This window comes from Lepidochelys kempii, chromosome 21, assembly GCF_965140285.1.
Source record: "Lepidochelys kempii isolate rLepKem1 chromosome 21, rLepKem1.hap1, whole genome shotgun sequence".
Taxonomy (NCBI): domain Eukaryota; kingdom Metazoa; phylum Chordata; order Testudines; family Cheloniidae; genus Lepidochelys; species Lepidochelys kempii.
Window position 1 is genome coordinate 11,668,918 of NC_136400.1, and position 20,079 is coordinate 11,688,996.

General features: G+C 41.7%; 1 protein-coding gene across 18 annotated transcripts in view; it reads right to left on the reverse strand.

Moving 5' to 3' along the window:
* The window catches only part of FKBP5 (FKBP prolyl isomerase 5), a 51,935-nt gene that overhangs the window by 22,088 nt on the left and 9,768 nt on the right, over window positions 1-20,079 (reverse strand). For 5 of the 18 annotated variants that reach the window (XM_073320497.2, XM_073320491.2, XM_073320494.2 and 2 more), the window contains exons 2-3: window positions 3,354-3,479; window positions 1,795-1,939 (exon numbers count right to left, since the gene is read on the reverse strand). In XM_073320497.2, the coding sequence (XP_073176598.1) occupies window positions 1,795-1,939; window positions 3,354-3,455 (247 nt within the window). In that variant the 5' untranslated portion in view covers window positions 3,456-3,479. Of the gene's footprint in view, window positions 1-1,794; window positions 1,940-3,353; window positions 3,480-9,977; window positions 9,995-11,050; window positions 11,193-20,079 lie in introns of those variants that run through there. The other 13 variants (XM_073320504.2, XM_073320506.2, XM_073320507.2 and 10 more) reach the window with 6 other exon arrangements.

Below are 20,079 nucleotides of genomic sequence, written 5' to 3' on the forward strand. Positions count from 1 at the left end.
ACGGGGGAATGATTTATAACATGAAATTGCCAAAAACAAGTCCTAGACACAGTCCGTTTTCTTTTTTCAAACGCTCTGCTATATCTGTGCATTTACGGTCTTTACTTGTGGTCATGAAACCAATACAATAAGAGTCACAACAGCTACACAACTCAACTACTACAAGGAATCCATCAGATCCAGTGGTCATCATAATCTAGGGACACACTGAAGCGTACGTCAGAAAAGTCGGTCATGGAAACTTGTTGCAGCCCCCTCCACATTAGTGGAGAACATCACCCCAACACGGAAAGCCTGCATAACACTCTGTGTTATTTAGGTGCTAGAGTGGGGCTGTGGAGGGGATATGGCCAGAGTGGCTACAAAGGGTGTGTTGATGCCCCCTGGGAGTGGAGGGCAGCTCCACACGAGTTTCCCACAAGCTTGCATGAAAGGCCCTACAACAGAGTTCTAGGAGGGAAGGACTATTGCACTAAGCTGTTCTTCTGGCTTAATACCCCAAATTCTATAGAGAGAGTTACATAAACTTCACAGTCCAGGAGTCTGTTCCATGTTCTCCTGTCCACTTTCTACAGAAGGATTTTGAAGCTGTAAGCCGTTACAGGAGCAAAAGTTTCCATTCTGTAAGCTTAAGGGCCATAAAGGGGAATGCAATCTTAGTAAATAGAGGCCGTTAGTAAATGGTGGTCCTTAATTTAAAATAATAATAATAATAATAATAATTAAAAACCATGTACTCCAAAACAATTCCTTTTTGTTCTCAACCTGCCACACAGCAAACAGAAGGTAGAATTTCATTTGTCTAAGCGTAACTCCCTTTGTTGCTCAGGCAGGCCAAAACCAAATTGCCTTGAAGGTCTGCTGACATCTCATAAGAGCTTTGAAAAGGAAGCATTCTAATTAGAAATAATGCCTTTATATTTTTAATTCAATATAGCTATACTCTCCCCTCTCCCCACGTTTATGTTACTAGTGACATCTGCCTGACAACAGGAACTCTAAAACTTCATGAGAGAGTTCTTCAGTCATTATTCAAGCTGGGGGGTATAAAGGTTACCACTGGCTGCAAAAGATACAAATAGGCAGGTATGCAGTTCAAATCCTGTCACACTCAACATGAAGCACACTTTAAAAATCCATTTTGCCTAGGGAGGTGGTGGAATCTCCTTCCTTAGAAGTTTTTAAGGTCAGGCTTGACAAAGCCCTGGCTGGGATGATTTAATTGGGGATGGGTCCTGCTTTTGAGCAGGGGGTTGGACTAGATGACCTCCTGAGGTCCCTTCCAACCCTGATATTCTATGACTCTATGATTTTGCAAAAGGCTATAACTATGTGGACAGCAGGAACGGGTAAAGCAGCACACAAAATGAGAGGGGAAGGAAATATATATTTCCATTGTGATCGGATTTTGAGCACCCACAGACAGATTCTCAGAAGTGCTGAGCACAAGCATCAACCATTGACTTAATGTAAACTGCTAGATATTAGACACCTACCGTCAGATTTCCAGAGGCACCCAAAAGCAGGAAACATTTGGAAATTTGGGCCTATAAAATATGATCTCAACACCCCAGGGGCCCTTAACAGACACACACAGTGACAATCACGCACAGCCACATCTACTCAGCAACAGAACCAGTATTACAACCTAAAATTTCCTTATTCCCAGTCTTGTGTTCATTCCGCTTAATCATGAGCTCTCTCTAACAATAGAATTATGTATCAACAAACTGACATTATCCAGAGAAAATGCACTTTGGATCCCTGAGATTGCATTTCCATTTCACTCCTTACCTTTCCCCAGACTGAAAATAAATGGCTCATTCCTGTCACGGCTGGAATCAAATTTTTTTCCATTGGCCAGCTTTCCTTTATAGTGAACATAAACCTTGTCTCCAATCATAGGGGATTTATCCTCATTACCAGGCCTCTTCACAACCTAGGAGAGAGAAGGACAACTAGGATGAAGATGGGAAGAGTCCATTTCAACAAACAGGCGGCTTCAGTTGACGGAGTCCCACAGCTTTTCTACTCTAGGCAAATGTCTAGGTTCTAGACACAACCATGCAGCTAAGCTCCTCTCTCCAACAACTCCAAACTCCCAGAACACAAAGCATATTTTGAATAATAAGGCACAGCTGGCGCACCCCAGCCTCATTGGTTCCAGCAGCGCAACAAAACACCCACCTCACAGTTCCTTGCACAGTCCCAATCCCAGAGAACAAGCCCAATGAATGTTGCGTACTAGCCAGCAGGCCTATAGTTGGTAGCACAACAACACGGTCTTGTTTTTCAGTTTAAGTAGTACCTCTGATCTAGTGTTTAAGTAAAATTGCTGAGCTTTCCCAAGTATATTCAAGGGAAGATTCTTTTTTTATGCCACGTTTGAACCCAGAGCACGTTTTCAGAGCACGTTTTTATTTCCATGGCGATCTAGGGATGCTGATTCGGCCTCCCAATGGCCATGGCTATTCAAGCTATCTTCTGCAAGAACCAGATCTCTAGATCAACCCTGTCTTCCAACTCATGATGGCAGAAATCTAAAGAGGTAATGACTGAAATAACCTTTTTATTAAATTTGTCCCCCCAAAATAAAAATCAATAAATAGCATTAGTTGTTTCCCATCACATATATAGGGATTTGTACAGGCCACAATAGGGAGAGCTATAGAGGCTTTACAATTATACAGGGATGTGTTTAAGTACCATATTTAGGAATCTAGTCAGTAAAATAATATTTACTTGCTGCCAGTGGAATGCCACATCCATAGGGGTAAAATCATTCCATTCGTTTTTGGTCAAAATTCTTTTATGCTACTGTTTGGAGAAGGCAGTTCTTCAGCTAAAAGGAGCGGGGAATGTGTGCAGAGGAGATATCACTGGGGAAATCGTTATATTCAACAGATAGGATGAAGCCCTCGAAAATATACTGCGGAACAATCCTGGATTTGCCTCCAGTAGGAAAAGGGGCTGAGCAGCAGACTAGACGACCCAAGTAATAGAAATTAGATCTAGGGAAAAGCCTATGAGTAATACATACATATACTGCATGGATGTACTGCTAAAGATCTGATTAGACAAACACTAGCAGTGAAATTCACAGTGAAGGCTGATATCTGTACTGCAGTTGTGATCTCCATGCCATTTACGTCTTGCTATTTTTGTAAAGGGAATTGGACAACTAAATCCCCTACACAACTTTGAAAAATCTCAGCTTTATTGTGCTGGAAGCTGTAAGACAACCCATGCCACTAACATTCAGACAGTTAACAGATGTGTACGTGCTCTAGAGTCACTGAATTAGGAGTGTAGCAGCTATTGAAATGTGCCATTAGCTTTGGCAATGACCTCACCTTCAGAACCCCTCGATCTTGATTGGGTGTGATGTCCTCTCCTTGTTCAGCAAGAGCTGCTGTCTGGACTTCTTCATTCTTTGTGGCCTCGTCAGTTGTCATTGTCTACTTTCATAAGCACAGATGCTGTCAAAACACATACAATACACCACGCTCAACTGCAATTTGTATTTTCACAGGTCTACGCTCCTCTAAGGCACCCAGTACAAGAGCACTGACCCATTTGACCTTTGCAGGAAAGAAAATCTATTAGCATAAAACTGGTCTACATATGCAAAGTGGAACATCCCTTTCCATGGAGGACAGAAGCCACGAATTGTTAAAAAGAAAATTCGTAAAACACAGAATCTGCCTTGTATACGCAAACAGGACTAGACCAATCTGATCTCCCATTGCACTGTTAGTGACTGGGAACAACTTTTTAACAGTCAATGAAAGCCAGATTTCTCCATGCAAGGTTTCCTCTGAATAGCCAGTATGACTTCACCACCACTGCCATCTCTATAGGAGGATTCCAGGAGTGTCACTCGGCAGCCTAAAATGTCTGTTGAATCAGCGTGAAGTGATGAAACAGCTACAAGCATGGTGGAGAGCTCTTTTTGATAGAATATCACCAGGTTCAATCATCAGTAGGACTGGTAGTCTGTTCCTGTCCAATTTAAGTTTGCAGCCATTTTTGGTTTTTAATAAATACAAGTTACACCTGTGTGACAGCATGGGTTTTCAGCTACTAAAAGTCTTGTTAATTCTTTGAGGATCTTTTTAGCAATAGAGATCAGTGATAACCTCACACAATCACTCAATACATGGAGTCACAGAGAGGTATAAAGTTAGCCTGGTTTCACATCCTTATGTTCTGTCATTGTCAATCAATCACTGCCATGTTTTGAGGCAACACTGTGACATCACAAATCAGCGTATCAATCCAAGGAACACCCTCAGATGAGTTTTGCCATTGGCCCTGGAAGGTTGAACACCAGGGAACCAGAGCAAGAGCTAGATAATCAACTCCTATGATGGGACAAAAAGTCAAAGAGTCTCAGGCAGATGAACTCCAGACAATTCTGGGTTTGAAAGATTCGCACCGACGTGCTGAAGTGGAACCCAAGCAGAGCAGAAAGCCAGGACAGAGACCTGAGCACCAGAATTGTATGCCCCAAGTGTCCCATTCCGGTTAGCTAACAGACAGCTGTGTTCTGCATCCCTAGATTGCAAGAGTAGCACATTATAGTAGAAGCTTAGCAGAGAGGTGACAAAGGCATGGATGACAGTCTCGGCCTCCTGACCAACTGTAATAGACAGGCACAAGCACTGCCCCCCGTCAGAGATACACTAGCCATTTCTTCCAGGATCTTAGAGAGGAACACATTTTAGACAAACATACAGCCTGGACCAGCCCAGCGTCCTCGTGACCACGAAGCTTCCAAACACAAGGTGATCAGCATGCGTGTTAAGTTTACTGATCAAGATGCCAAGTAACATAGAAAACGCCTTCATTCCCTAAAAGGTAGACATTTCTGTTTACAAGGGCATGGAAAACCATAGATGTGCAAACTCCCTCTTATCCATCAACCAAATAAGCCCGATCACCGAGGAGCTGTTTCAGGGCCCACAAGCGGAGAAAGTTATTTAGAACACTAACCTTTTTGTGCATTGTACTGCAAATTACTTTACGCCCACAGTATATGTCAACCATTTCCCATAGAGGATTATTTTCTGTGTCTTTGGAAAATCAAAACCAAAAGCTATTTTTAAAAGCAGCACCACCACCCCAGATTCCTTGTTGTTTCTTCTTGCCCATCCTCCTGGTCCATCTCATTTTTTGAAAAAAAAATTGAGATCTATATCCAAAATATGCTCAGCACTGTACAGACATGCAGGGAAGTATAGTTCTTGTGCCAGTGAGCTGACATCCTAAAATCTCTGCATGACTGTTGCCTTTTAAGACCCACCGCTCCCCCTTTTTGTCCTGTCAATGTCTCTTCTTTTTCCCTGTGTTGCTGACACTCGCAGTAAAACAAGTCTCAAGACACTTGGTATTTTTCTTTAAGCCCCAGTTCCTGGAATCCTCTGCTTACATACAAATCTCAGCTTTTTTTTTAGAATAGGGTTTAACCCACATGGCTGCAGAGAAAAGCTTGACAACGTGACTGAAGTGTGCCCTTGGGTACATCTGCACTGCACCTGGGAGGTGTGATTCCTAACATGTCGACAGAGTCACATTAGCTTAGCTTGAGTTAGTGTACTAAAATAGCAGTGTTGATGCTACAGAATGAGCAGTGGTTTGGGCTAGCCACCCATGCTTGGATGTAGGAGGTTGGGCAGGCTTAGACTCAGATGGCTAGCCTGAGCCGCTGCCCAGGACACGACAGCCACACTGGTACTTTCAGCGACCTAGGTCAAGCTAAGCTACTGCAAGTCTGAGTACCTGGGCTGAGAATCACACCCCCAGCTGCGCAGAGACATACCCAAAAAGGTTCAAAAGCCAAAAGTCAAATAAAAAGAACCCCATGTTTTTTGTTTTGGTTTCAAAACCCATGATTTGTTAAGCCAATCGCACAATTTCAGGGGTCCTGACTCATGATTTTTGAACACTGAGGGCTGGCAATATTGCCTTCCTTCCCCTCGATCTGGTATCTCTTCTCACCACACATTATTCTTTTTGCCCTATGCCTCTTCCCACTTCCACCTCCTTCATTTTGCTCTTCCATGTTCCTCTGCTTTCCACTGCTCACAGACTACAGGCCTCAGAGAAAGACTAAAATAAGTTTGTCTTTTAAACACACAGTTCAGATGGGGATTGCAGAGAAGAGACACACAGGGCCCAATGCGCCTGGTAAGCTGGATTTCCTGTTGGAGTCCATTGCTGCAAACAATTCTCGTTGAAAAAGATACAGGACATGGACATTACCTGAAAGAACACACCACTCAGGGTGGGGAAGGTAGAGGGGGAGGAGAGTTCAAAAATCATGAATCATGCCCTGCCAAAAAAAAAAAAAATCATAAGGGTTTTTTACCATAATAAGTGTGGGGCTCTTTATTAGCCTTTAGGGTGCATCAGGTCATGTTTTGAGGTTCTCACTGCAACAAAAAAGGGCTAAAAACTTGCCCTTGTTAAGAAAGAAAGATGAGATTCTCACATATGTGCAGAACCACAGGGGCTGGAGCTTTAAGAAAAATACCAAATCTTGCAAGCTGCATGAGACAATAGTGACAGTGAGTTGGCAACAAGGTCAGAAGGATGGAGGATAGAATTTGTGTAAGCACAGACCGCCCTGCAAAAACACCGTGCTCGTCTGGACTCATTGCGCAACCGGCTGAGGCTTTGACAATAAGGCAATTTTCTCCATCAAGGACACATGTTTTACAATACCCCCCTGATGAGAAAGGAATTGCCTGAAGTTTTAAAAATATTTCCTGGCAATTTCCTTAAAATCATTATTCTATTTTGGTAGCTGCACTGCTGTGCAATGCATAATCAAGGAAATGCATGACGTTGAACTAGAAAGCAATTGTGTTTAGACATAAAACAGATCTATTAAACTAGTTACAATGGTGAAACTTTCCCACTGCCTTTGGGGTTGAGGCTAATAGAAACCAGTGGGAGAAATCAGTCATTCAGGGATTTATAAACAGAAAATGGAGTTTTCAGGTTTAAGAAGTAGAGAAATCATTTGGTAAGGATACATCCACCTTTAAAGGCAAACATGACTTTGAACTCATGCTAACAGGGGAAACTGACTAGAGACAGTGTTGTTAAATACATGTTATAAACAAACAAACAAACAGAAAAGTAAAAAGCAGGTGTTTATTTAATTTCCTCTGTAATCTGTGGATTTCGCAGGCTGCAACAGGGGGAAAAGAAAAACAACAATCTTTAAATGTCCTAAAGCCAGAAACCTCAGCAGAGGGACTTAGTGGCACATATAACTGTGAAATTATCTAACTTTTTTAAAAAACGGATTGCATTTTAGATTGACAGTGTTCCTTCAGAGCTCTCTTTTCCAGTGATATTCATCTTTATACTCTGTATTTTTTTTTTAAATTATAAATATTTTGTGCACTATACACTCAAAAGAATCAGTTAGGGCAAAGCCACTCCTATATCTCTCTCTCGCTCTTTTTTTTTTTTAGTTTTAATTGAGAAGGGTTTTTTTCCCTTGGGGCATCCACCATAAGGTTTATTCAGTATTTAAGAGCTCATCTGTAGCTATGGATATTAATCCAAACAACAACAAAAAAGCTACCAACCAAACCCTACTGCATCCCAAAAAAGGGGTACTTACCCCAGCCAACAAGAGGGTAGCCTTTTTCTCTCTCTACACAGCTTCTATAAACCGTTCTACAGCACTCACATCCAAGGATCTCAAAATTCTCTACAAATATCACAAAGCCTCAGAACTCCCCAAGCCAGCAGTTACACATTGTCCTATTTTATTGGTGTGGATGATGAGGTACAGAAAGATTTATGTGACTTGCCAAGCGTTACAAAAACGAGCCAGTGGCAGAGCCAGGAATGGAAACCCAAAGTCCCAACTCGAAGTTCTGTGCTCTAAACTACTGGACAATTTTGCCATGTGCCCGCAAGTTACTGCTGGGCTCTCCCACAGTTCCAACAAGCACCTATCACAACAGAATAAGCACTCCCTTATTGCCTACATAATGCCAACGTTCAGGCAGTTCCCATCACCACAACCAATTAACCAGGGGCAGAAGAATTTGAAAGGAGATCATTTATTAAATCAGTCCCGGATACCAACCTCTATCACCAGGCTATGGCCAGCCTAATCTCAAGAATGATCAACGGTCTAGTGCAGAAACCATGGCCAAAGGACTGCAGCAGTTGCTGCCTGTCTGCCGAGAACTGGTTGGTCAATAGATGCTGGCTCTCTTTATTTCCAGTTGCTCAATCACATTAAGAGACTATTAAAAACACATTCAGTACATCCTCAGTATTACTTTTTTATGTAAGCAATTACTGTCGTCACCACAGGGATGTTATACAACTGTGAATAGGAGGGGAGGTGGTCTGCATTACAGCAAGCAAGAGGGGAGATGCTCACAAGATTCTCTATTAAAATGTGGCCCACATTATGAAAGAGCCCGAGAACCCCTGTGTAGTGAAACTGTCTTTTGCTATAAAAGAGGGTGTGCTTTGGTCAGGCTTATCTGCAATTTATAGCAGTCCTTTCAAAGACACAAACGTAGCCAGTCTAGCTTGCTATGATCCACGTTTTCCATTCATTTGAAACAAGCAATGACAGAAAATCTGCCACTCACTGAGCATTTAACTAAGTCTTCTGGCAGAGAGAAAGAGACGCTTACACAGAGTCTAGTAAACTGGCTTTGAGATGTCAAAGCCTGACATTTTTTTTTGTGGGACCATGTGTATTCTGGCTAAAAGAAGGGAATTAATTATCTGAGACAAAGGAAACTGGCATTCTGACAGACTCACATCCTAACCAGGTCCTGTTCTCCCACCACTTTGACTACAAGACTAAGATATTGTTAGTTTAATGTCAGACTGTCAAAAAATATTCCTGGAAGGTCCTAAAAATTAAAGCCAAGTGGAAAGATAAATTACTTGGCAGCTTCTAGATCGGGGTGGATAAACTATGGCCCGGGGCCACATCCGGCCCTTCAGATATTTTAATCCGGCCCTTGAGCTCCTGACGTGGAGTGGGGTCCGGGGCTTGCCCCGCTCCACACGTGCTGTGGCTCTGCACGGCTCCCAGAAGCAGCAGCATGTCCCTCCTCCAGCTCCTACATGTAGGGGGAACTAGGGGGTTCTTCATGCTGCCCCCACCCCAAGCACCATCCCCGCAGCTCCCAGTGGCCAGGAACCATGGCTAATGGGAGCTGCAGAGACGGCGCCTGCGGATTGGGTAGCAAGCAGAGGCACCTGGCCATGCCTCCATGTAGGGGCTGGAGCGGGGATACACTGCTGCTTCCAGGAGCTGTTTGAGGTAAGCGCCACCTGGAGCCTGCACCCCTGACCCCCTTCTGCCCTCCAAACACCTCTGTCCCAGCCTGGAGCTCCCTCCCGAACCCTGACCTCCCCATTTCTGGTCCCACCCCAGAGACGGCACCCCCAGCCAGGGCCCTCACCCCCTCCCACCTCATAATTTCATGAGCATTCATGGCTCTCCATACCCAGATGTGGCCCTTGGGCCAAAAAGTTTGCCCACCCCTGTTCTAGATGGTCTGTACATCTAGATAGAACACAATTGTTAAGCTACTCAATGTACCACACATCCTGATATGCCATTAATTTAAATGGAATGCTGATATGTGGGAGGTGGGGGAGAGACATAACAGGTACAAAGGAAGGGATAATCAAATTACATCAATGTAGACATCTCCTTCCTGAATAGGCCCTGATCCCCTGCAGCGCACATCTATTAAGTAATCACTTATGCACATGTTTAACTTTAAGCGCATATTTAAGGACCACTGAAGTCACAGGAACTCATGAATGTGTTCAAAGTCAAACATATTCTCAATTGGAGAATAAAAATTTAGATGTAATGTGATATAGCGGCGTGTTTCATTCTCTACTCTATCTAGCGACAATAGTAAAGGTTCGTTTTATTTAACATGGGCCAGTATTGCAGAATTTGATACCTTTCGTTCTGAAGCACTGTCTAGTTGGCAGCCGCTAACAAGCGGAGTGCCCCAAGTGTTGGTCCTGGGGCTGGTTTTGTTCAATATCTTCATTAACGATCTGGACGATGGCGTGGATTGCACCCTCTGCAAGTTTGCAGATGACACGAAACTGGGAGGAGCGGTAGATACGCTGGAGGGTAGGGATAGGATACAGAGGGACCTAGACAAATTAGAGGAATGGGCCAAAAGAAATCTGATGAGGTTCAACAAGGACAAGTGCAAAGTCCTGTACTTATGAAGGAAGAATCCCATGCAGTGCTACAGACTAGGGACTGAGTGGCTAGGCAGCAGTTCTGCAGAAAAGGACCTAGGGGTTACAGTGGATGAGAAGCTGGATATGAGTCAACAGCGTGCCCTTGTTGCCAAGAAGGCTAACGGCATTTTGGGCTGCATAAGTAGGAGCACTGCCAGCAGATCGAGGGACGTGATCATTCCCTTCTATTCAGCATTGGTGAGGCCTCATCTGGAGTACTGTGTCCAGTTTTGGGCCCCACACTACAAGAAGGATGTGGAAAAATAGGAAAGAGTCCAGCGGAGGGCAACGAAAATTATTAGGGGACTGGAGCACATGACTTACGAGGAGAGGCTGAGGAAACTGGGATTATTTAGTCTGCAGAAGAGAAGAATGAGGGGGGATTTGATAGCTGCTTTCAACTACCTGAAAGGGGGTTCCAAAGAGGATGGATCTAGACTGTTCTCAGTGGTAGCAGATGACAGAACAAGGAGCAATGGTCTCAAGTTGCAGTGGGGGAGGTTTAGGTTGGATATTAGGAAAAACTTTTTCACTAGGACGGTGGTGAAGCACTGGAATGGGTTACCTAGGGAAGTGGTGGAATCTCCTTCCTTAGAAGTTTTTAAGGTCAGGCTTGACAAAGTCCTGGCTGGGATGGTTTAGTTGGGGATTGGTCCTGCTTTGAGCAGGGGGTTGGACTAGATGATCTCCTAAGATCCCTTCCAACCCTGATATTCTATGATTCTATTAAGATAGAAGAATGCAAACATGCAGAAAAACCCCCCACATTCTAACTTACTGTTTTTAAACTGAGGAGACCAAAAGTTTTGATTCAGTTTTTAACCTCCAGATTCTATTAACGTCTCTCTCACACCCTTCTCTTTTCCTGCTCCCCGGCCCACCAAATCAGCTGGTAAACAAACTGTTTGGGAAATGGCTTCCTGTGGGGAATACAAAAAACAGTTAACATTTACTTTGTACAGCCATTGCAATTGGGCACAAAGCTGCTTAGGAATTCAAGAAAAGGGGAGTGGGGAGGGTGTTTACTTGTTTTTAGCTATTTACCATTACAAAGATTATCTGAAAATTTAACTTGGCGGCACACAATCTGTAATGTAGGAGCAACAACAAACAAGTTTAAAAAAAAAAACAAGAAAAAACTGAGGTCTAAACATACCCGTCAAGTGTGACTATATAAACCAAGTTCACAGAATATGAAAGAATAAGGATCTGCCTAACTAAACAAAACAAGAGTTAAGGCTGTCCCTTCCACCCTTGAATCAACACGTTGCGCCTGGACTACCGTATACTGAACATTAAGCAGGAACACACAGTAATACCCAGTCACAATGGGTCTAGCCAAAAAGGACCCCGTGTGGACTGCAGTCCTCAGATTTAACTCCGCTAAATCATTGTGAATTCTGGAGTTGATCAAAAGCAGAACTTGTTTCTGCATCTTTTATTCTTGCAAATCTGTTGTTTCCCCAAACATAATCCAGCACATTAGTGTGAGCAGTGGAAAGCATTGGCTTTCATTTAACATTTTCAACTCTCCAGTCTGAGAATGATGGTAATCAACGCACCCAGGCAAATGAAGCAGGCCACAATAGGCATAGATTACAAGCCTGTGCTCGTGTGCCTAGAATCCAGAACATTTAGTCACCACTATGAAATGCTTTTCTTATCCAGATTTTGAAACAGCCATATGTACAGAAGTGAATTCCGGCTCTTGTTTTAGAAAAATCTTGGGCAATCATTACAAGCACGATAGAAGACAATTTTCAGCTGTGAAGCAACTTTCTGGAATGTTCTCTACATCCATGTTCTGTGGTTGCAGACATTTTTTTTTAAATTTTCCTCTATACTTTGATGATTTTTCAGACTGTCTAAAGCCACTGCCAGACATGTGGCATCACATATGTTGTCATGGAAAAAATGGCCGTCTAAAAAATATAGTGGAACCTTCTTAAAGTTGTTTTTCTTCGAACCACCCCTCAGCTACCACCCAAGTGTTTACTACCAAGTGGAATTTTACTACAAGCCATTTGCACTAAATAGGTGTTGCTAACATCCAGTGTACAGAAGGTTATGCAAAGCTGAGGACAGGATGCAGCTGTATAATCTACCTTATGAAGACAGACAGGTATTACACATGCTAGGATTTCAACGAAACAAACATGACATCAGTCCTGATTCACACTTCCTAGAAATCATCACGCCAGACTCTTTCAAGCTCCAAATGGAAACTGGACTTTGTAAATCTCCGCTGGGTGTTTGTATGAACAAAAAAGAAAGGACTTTATGTTAAAAGAAAAAAAAGGAACAAAATGTCTAGCCATAAAAACATATATAAATCAAAAAAAGATTTCACCCTAACACAATATAACAGTTGGAATTGTCTGAAGTAATAATGATTTTCCTTTACGGGAGGGAAACTGCCAATAGACATGACAGGAATTTATGACAGCAAACAGCCAACTGCTATATAAAAATAAATTCATGGGATTCTTAATCCTAAACCATAATTTACTTAAAAAAAGAAGTAAATAGAGGGCATAGTTTTAAACCATGAACCTAACCTAAGCTGTTAAGGGGGGAATATCATTTGGTAGCCTTTTTAAAAATTTATTTCAGTAAGTAAGGAATCTGTAAACCCCATGTTTATTGTATTATGAGCCATTTTATTTGTAAACCAAGTGAAAGCCACATCATATGCACCCCCCCTCCCCAAAAGAAAAACTATGTTAAAAACAAACAAACCACCACATTGGTATGTAGAAAACCAGCTTCTATTCAAAGCCAGGTTTAAGTTCAGAATGTGCAAAGAGAGTATTACAGAGCCTAATTCAAATGCTCATCCAAACATATTGTAATGCTTGCCTTTACCGAATTACAAGAACAACATTTTAAGAATGCAGATCTCCTGCAGTTTATTTCCCATAGGCTAAAGAAAAAGGTTTTTTTGCTACTTCTGTGCAGCATTATTAAATAAGGGACACCATCAACCTTAAAAAAGGGCACAATTCTGTCAAACATTTTCAACTAGTACAAGTCACTGAAGATTAATATAATTGAGAAAATAAGAGGAATATCTATAGTTTTCTTCTTCTTTGTGCTCTTTGCAGCATTTTGTATAGCCAGTTTCACTCTTTCCTATGCATAGACAATTTTGCTTCCCACAACAAACCATGGCCCCCAGCATGTCCTTCACACTGCCACATGGGAGACAAACACATTTTTTAAATAAAAAAGTCTGCGAAACCCCAATAATAAAATAAAGTAAACTGACAGAGGGAGTCAGGGGCAGGACCTCAAGCTACTTGTAACTTTTTTGAAATTGACTAGATTTTGAGCAGAGGTCCCTTTAAAACCACAACCATGTCAGTTAGCAGAGTAGCTATAGGTACACAGGGTCCATTAAATGGCACTCAAGTAATTAAGCAGCTGTGTGTTGATTAGATAATGAAAACGGAAGGGGGTGGATGCAACAGCTGAAGTTTCCCTTCACCGTTTAATGTGTTTTTGCCTGCCTTTGATTGAGAAAGCGGATTTTTTTTGTTTTTAAAGAAAATTGACTGATCAAAATGTTGACATACACCAGGACAGAGGGAAAGAAGTGATTTTCCCCCCCTGGTGACAGGCTTTTTTAAGATGCCTGTAATACAGCCCCTACAGTTACATTCTCTGCAGAGTGAAGTCAGAGATAAACTGTCTTTGATTCCGTAACCAACTGCAATTTGGATTTGAGAAAATATAACCTTTTAAAACCTGACACTGGCTCTCTGTCTTCCAAACCAAATTATGCAGCTGCAGGGTTTCAGATCTGTATTGGAACAACAACAATGAAATAAATAAAATAATTTGCACTCTACTTGGTTGCTATTAAGCAACAGATTTCTCCACTAGCCTTGCTGTGCAAATCTGATAAAAAGAAATCTTTAGTACTGTATTACTTCATTAGTCATTTATTTTGAGACCTGACTCAGTTCCCAAGAAGGCACATAGTGTTCTTCCTGAAACCACTTCAGAATTAGAGACACGAAGGCAGCTCCAAATAAAGTTCAATTCAATCTTAGCCATGCATCTGCCCAAATGTTACATTTGGGCCTCTATAGAAAAAAGTTCTCTCTCTCTCTTTTTTTTTTTTTTTAATTACAGTCATACTATTTTTGGAACTCCATTTTTCTTTATGTACCTTTAAGCGTTTGTATCTCTAATTCAGATCAACAAAATTCCATTAAAAACAAGGAAATAAGTCAGGTATGTACTTTAAGATGTGCCAGAATTTGAATTCAAAGATTCACAACTTTGTACTGCAATTTTCAGAATAGCTTTTGGACTAACATTCATATGTTTTCTTCTAAGAACGGGGGGAAAGCTTCTAAGAACAGGGGGAAAGCTATGCATTGCAAATTAACACCAGTTTAATCACATTTGTGACAGTATACTTATCTTCTAGTGCAGGCGTTATGCAAGAAGCCAGCAAATATACCACACAAAGTCATAACAATCAAAACAGCTCCTTTTTAATGAAAGTTGCAATGTACATTGTTGAACCGAATGCACAATGTGAATTATGAGTCACTGGGCTAAAATGAACCCAATGCACTTCTAGATTATCATCAGTTAGCTCATAGTTAAGGCTGGCTGTTTCTCAAGGGGAATCACAGAAACCAGGACTACATGCATTTTTCAGGGGCCCCTGTGCAATCTCCAGTTTATTCCTTCCCAGTAAGGGGAGCAGTGAAGGCTCACTACCTCGCCTGGGAAGTTACAGCTACCATCAGAGAATCAAACACCTGGGTGACCCGGAATCTTTCAACCCTATAATTTGTTGGTTTTTCAGGTGCCTACTAAAGATATGCACAAATGGTAAAAAGCATTTTTAAATGCTCATTTTTAAAGCAGCCAACAGGTATTGGGATCTCTCTCTTCTAGCAATTAGTCTCCTGGCTGATGTTTTCTTAATTTAGGTTTCAGAGTAACAGCCGTGTTAGTCTGTATTCGCAAAAAGAAAAGGAGTACTTGTGGCACCTTAGAGACTAACCAATTTATTTGAGCATAAGCTTTCGTGAGCTACAGCTCACTTCATTGGATGCATACCGTGGAAACTGCAGCAGACTTTATATATACACAGAGAATATGAAACAATACCTCCTCCCACCCCACTGTCCTGCTGGTAATAGCTTATCTAAAGTGATCATCAGGTGGGCCATTTCCAGCACAAATCCAGGTTCTCTCACCCTCCACCCCCCCACACAAACTCACTCTCCTGCTGGTGATAGCTCAGTTTGGATGAGCTATTACCAGCAGGAGAGTGAGTTTGTGTGTGTATGGGGGTGGGGAGGATGTGAGAAAACCTGGATTTGTGCAGGAAATAGCCCAACTTGATTGTCATGCACATTGTGTAAAGAGTTGTCACTTTGGATGGGCTATCACCAGCAGGAGAGTGAATTTGTGTGGGGGGGTGGAGGGTGAGAAAACCTGGATTTGTGCTGGAAATGGCCCACCTGATGATCACTTTAGATAAGCTATTACCAGCAGGACAGTGGGGTGGGAGGAGGTATTGTTTCATATTCTCTGTGTATATATAAAGTCTGCTGCAGTTTCCACGGTATGCATCCGATGAAGTGAGCTGTAGCTCACGAAAGCTTATGCTCAAATAAATTGGTTAGTCTCTAAGGTGCCACAAGTACTCCTTTTAATTTAGGTTGTTAGCTTTTAAGATACATAGGACACAGAGCCTCCTATTGGGGAAACGTATCCAATTGTTTAGATTACATACAATGCACTCACATACTACAGTGGATGGGCATCTTATAAAAAAGAGTGTATAACAGCCAAAGGAATCCCAACAATACTCATGGTGCATAAGAGCAGCTCTTCAATCAAAGCTCCCTTTCATTTATATTTAGAGGTCTCAGCCACCAAGTTGCCTGCAACCTTATCTGAACTTGTAATTACAGCACCATCTATAGGCGACCATTGGCATTTTGGCATAGTTACATTCATGGTTTCATTTCTAATCCAAGAACAAAAACTAATTAGGGAACACTAAAAGGAGCATTGTGCCAGGGTTAACTAAACAGTACCACTATCATAAGAAAATAGAAGACAGAAAGGGATTCCCATCCTCCCATGTACAATAATAATTGAATAAGCGCATTATGGATTTGCCTTCCTCCTAAGTACCAAGCACAGTGTACTGCCAGAAGCAAGTATCAATCATCTTATAAACCTAGTGTGGCAAATCTTATGTTCCTATTGTGCTTTACAGTTTTCCCAAGAAGCAAGGATAATTGGAAGTCCAACATTAGCCAGGACTGCGGGGTTGGGGAAGACCTTAAATACATGCTACACTCCATTGAGAAATACCCACTTCCCTGGCAGTATTTTCCATCCTGCACAGCACACCATATTGTGGGACTAATTACAGCATACAAAAGTATTTCAGGACAGCTGCGAAGACTTCACTGAGGACCCATGCACTAGCACTGGAATTTCCCTGGTCCTGGTGATCCGCTTTCAGACTACAAGACTATGTGGCAAGAGGCAAATGTAATCTTAGCTTACGGTACCTGACAACTGTACTTAACTATATACTATTGCCAACCCTGTCTGTTCCCAAATTGGCAGGAAGTACAAATTCTGAAGAGAACTCAGTGCAACAGAAGAGCTACCTACCAAGCAGTGCTGAAAGCAGTTTAAGAATAAAGAGAGCGTGAGGAAGCACAGTACATGTTGTGCAGCTAATATGAGAGCATGTGTCCTAGCCACAGATGCTAATCATTCTGCCCACCTAATATCCTTGTAACTTTCTAGTGGTTTTAGTTAGAATCCAAGTCAGAACCAGTTTTTAAAAATATGTTGAATAAAAAGCCACCCTCACATTTAAGCAATAGGAGAAAGCGAACGGTATAGCCCAATATCCTGCTGCTCTAAGAGTACCCACCATACTGTTGCCAACAGACAGCAGAACTGGTGGGGTCTGCCTGCATCCCTAAGAAAGATGGACTAAAGACAGGACTAGCCTTACCTAATCACACCAACAGCAGTGACATTTTAAAGAGGTATAGGAGTTATATGGATGTGTAGTTCAAAGTACAGTACAAGCCTAAAAGAATAATTTGCCTACTTATTCAGGTGTTGTTTAGAAAGCCACTTGTGCCAATAACAAAAAATGCACAAACAAATTCTGTCTTCAAGTGGATCCTTGATTTTAAATTTTTCCAAATTGTTTAAAAATAAAGGACTAGCATGGGCAAAGTTCCTTGTGACTCAACCCATTGTATTCACGTTACAAGGATCCCAATTAACAGGCATATTCTTACATAACATTCAGCATGCTCATACCCAGCCGAGACATAACATCTTGGCTCAAGGAAGGAAGGTCACCTTTAATTTTAAAAACTAAATCTAATGCCAGATTCTTAATGTTATTTCATAATGTCAGTTCCTTTAAGGGAGAGATTTATATTACACAAGACAAAACTCCAGAAACATCCATGGTCAATCTTTCCTCCAAAAAAAGAGAGAATTTTACAGCTTCCACCAATGAGATGGAATTTAAAATCACCTGTGAAACTTCCTGATTCCCATTTTGAATTTCCATCAGCATGGAAAGGTTACAGAAGACAGAATTTAAGAGCACCCACACACATGCAATACAATATGCTATTTCCTGAACCTCTGGTTTTCAATTTCTTGCTTCCTGAGTGGGTGAGAGCCTGGTGAGGATGCTCACATAAAATATATAAACACGGACACCACACCTGTTATTCCTGCCATTGGCAACTGTGGGGGTAATTATGAACCCAGCATTACATTATGGCATCATGCTTAGCAAACACTACCTAAATATAAATACATAATAATAGGGAGTGTGATTTCAAAGGTTTTCACAAGTTAGGAATAATAACATTATAACAGGCAGCCCAATCAGGTTACAGAAGGTCATCTTTAAAAAGGTGTGAAAATATTTAAAATATCTGACTACCCTCTGCTTGCTATTCTGTTACTGCAATCTCTTTTTACCATCTATTCTGGTTTGTCTTCCTTGGTCACTTTTTCTTAAGAATAGCTCTAGATTATTTTAATTTCAATGTCCATAATCAAAACACAGCCTCAAACGGAGCACAGCCAGAGGAACACGAGCACACATGCACGTTTCTGGACGCTGGAAAGAAAGCTAAACCTAATTCACCAGAGGAACAATGCGTATCTCCAGTGCCTAACCTGGGTGAGATTTTCAGAAGCACTCAGCGTTGACCTAACACCGCTCCTGCTGAACTCCAGGATAAAGATTCCCAATGAGACCAATTAGGCCAACACTGAGCACTAGTGAAAAGCCACTTGGTGTGAGGAGATTTCATATTTATTTATTATAAGCCCCCAACTTTATTACCTTTTGTTTGCAAATTCCATATCCATTTAGTTTTTCCTCCGGAACAAGTGTTTCCAGTTAGTTTTAAATTAAAAATAAAAAGGTACTTTAAAAAGAATTGCTCAGTACCAGCCATCTAGCATTCAGGAGCTACACTGCAGCAAGCCAGAGTGCTGCTAAGTGGGGAATAAGGACTCTATTCTGTATCAGATGGCCAAGAAGTTACTGTATAAACAGTAAGAACCAAAATATGTGAAATGATGACCACCTGGACATTCTTTTAATACACACATTCCAGGAAAACATCTAACATACTTTGCATATGTTTAGATATACAATTATAAAATAGACGTTATGAAAGGATACATTTGCTTGGGTGGCAACTATTCTGGCTGTGGGGGTTTCCATGTGTAACAACCACAGGTTGGGATTTGTTAACCAATTTACCAACCTCAAACTCACTCTACCTGGGAAAGGGCAAGGACATGGAAAGCCAGCAGAAATCTCAGGAGTCAAAGCAAGCAGCTCAGCAGAGAATTAGAGTGAAAATGAGCACAGGCCATCTGGGATGAGTATTTTAGTATGGTCATGAATTTAATCAGCATTAGCACAGAGCAGCAGCTCTTAAAATGAGAAATCCACAATGATAAGGAATCTCTTCATGGCTGCTTTAAAACGGAGGACGAGTTTTAAAAACCCAGTGTTTCCGTTTAAAAAGAAGAGAGAAAATAGCAAGACTCCATCTGGAGGAACTCTGTTGCTGCTTGACAGGCCACAGCCAGTCCCAGAGAATACACTCTACAGATTCCATAGGGTAAGGAGAGCACAAGGATAGGAAAGAGTTTAGCCCGGGGATATAAAGGGAGACTAGAAGAAAGCTAATGATCACTAAACCCCAATCTGCAAAGATTTACACATGTGCTTAACTTTAGGCACTGAGGTTAAGTATCCGCTTTAGTATTTGCAGAATCGTGGGCCTCCCAAGTGGTTTGATCTGTAATTTAGGGAATCCTAGCTCCCGAAACGCCTGTTATATTAGAAATCCTACACTCTGCTACTATAATATTGTGCACATATGCTGCACCTTTAATCCAAGGATTTCATGGTGACTTACAAACTACACGCATAAGAGATCACTGAAAGGCAAATACTACCCATTTCCCAGAGGGGCAAATGGAGGCCCACAGATATTAAGTGATACAAAGGTTAGTGACAGACCTGGCAATAAAACTTATGCGGACTCCTCAGGCCTCTGCTCTAGCCACGACACTAGAGATCAGTGGTCTAGTTGACATGGCTTATGAGCGTAAATTAATCTTATCCTACAATCATGAGGGAAATTTGCAAGTGAAATGTGGTAAATGACTGGCTGAGACGCAGACGCAACTGAATATTTTAAAGTGTTTACAAGACAACGGAGGTTGGTATAAACGGGAAGGCTGGAT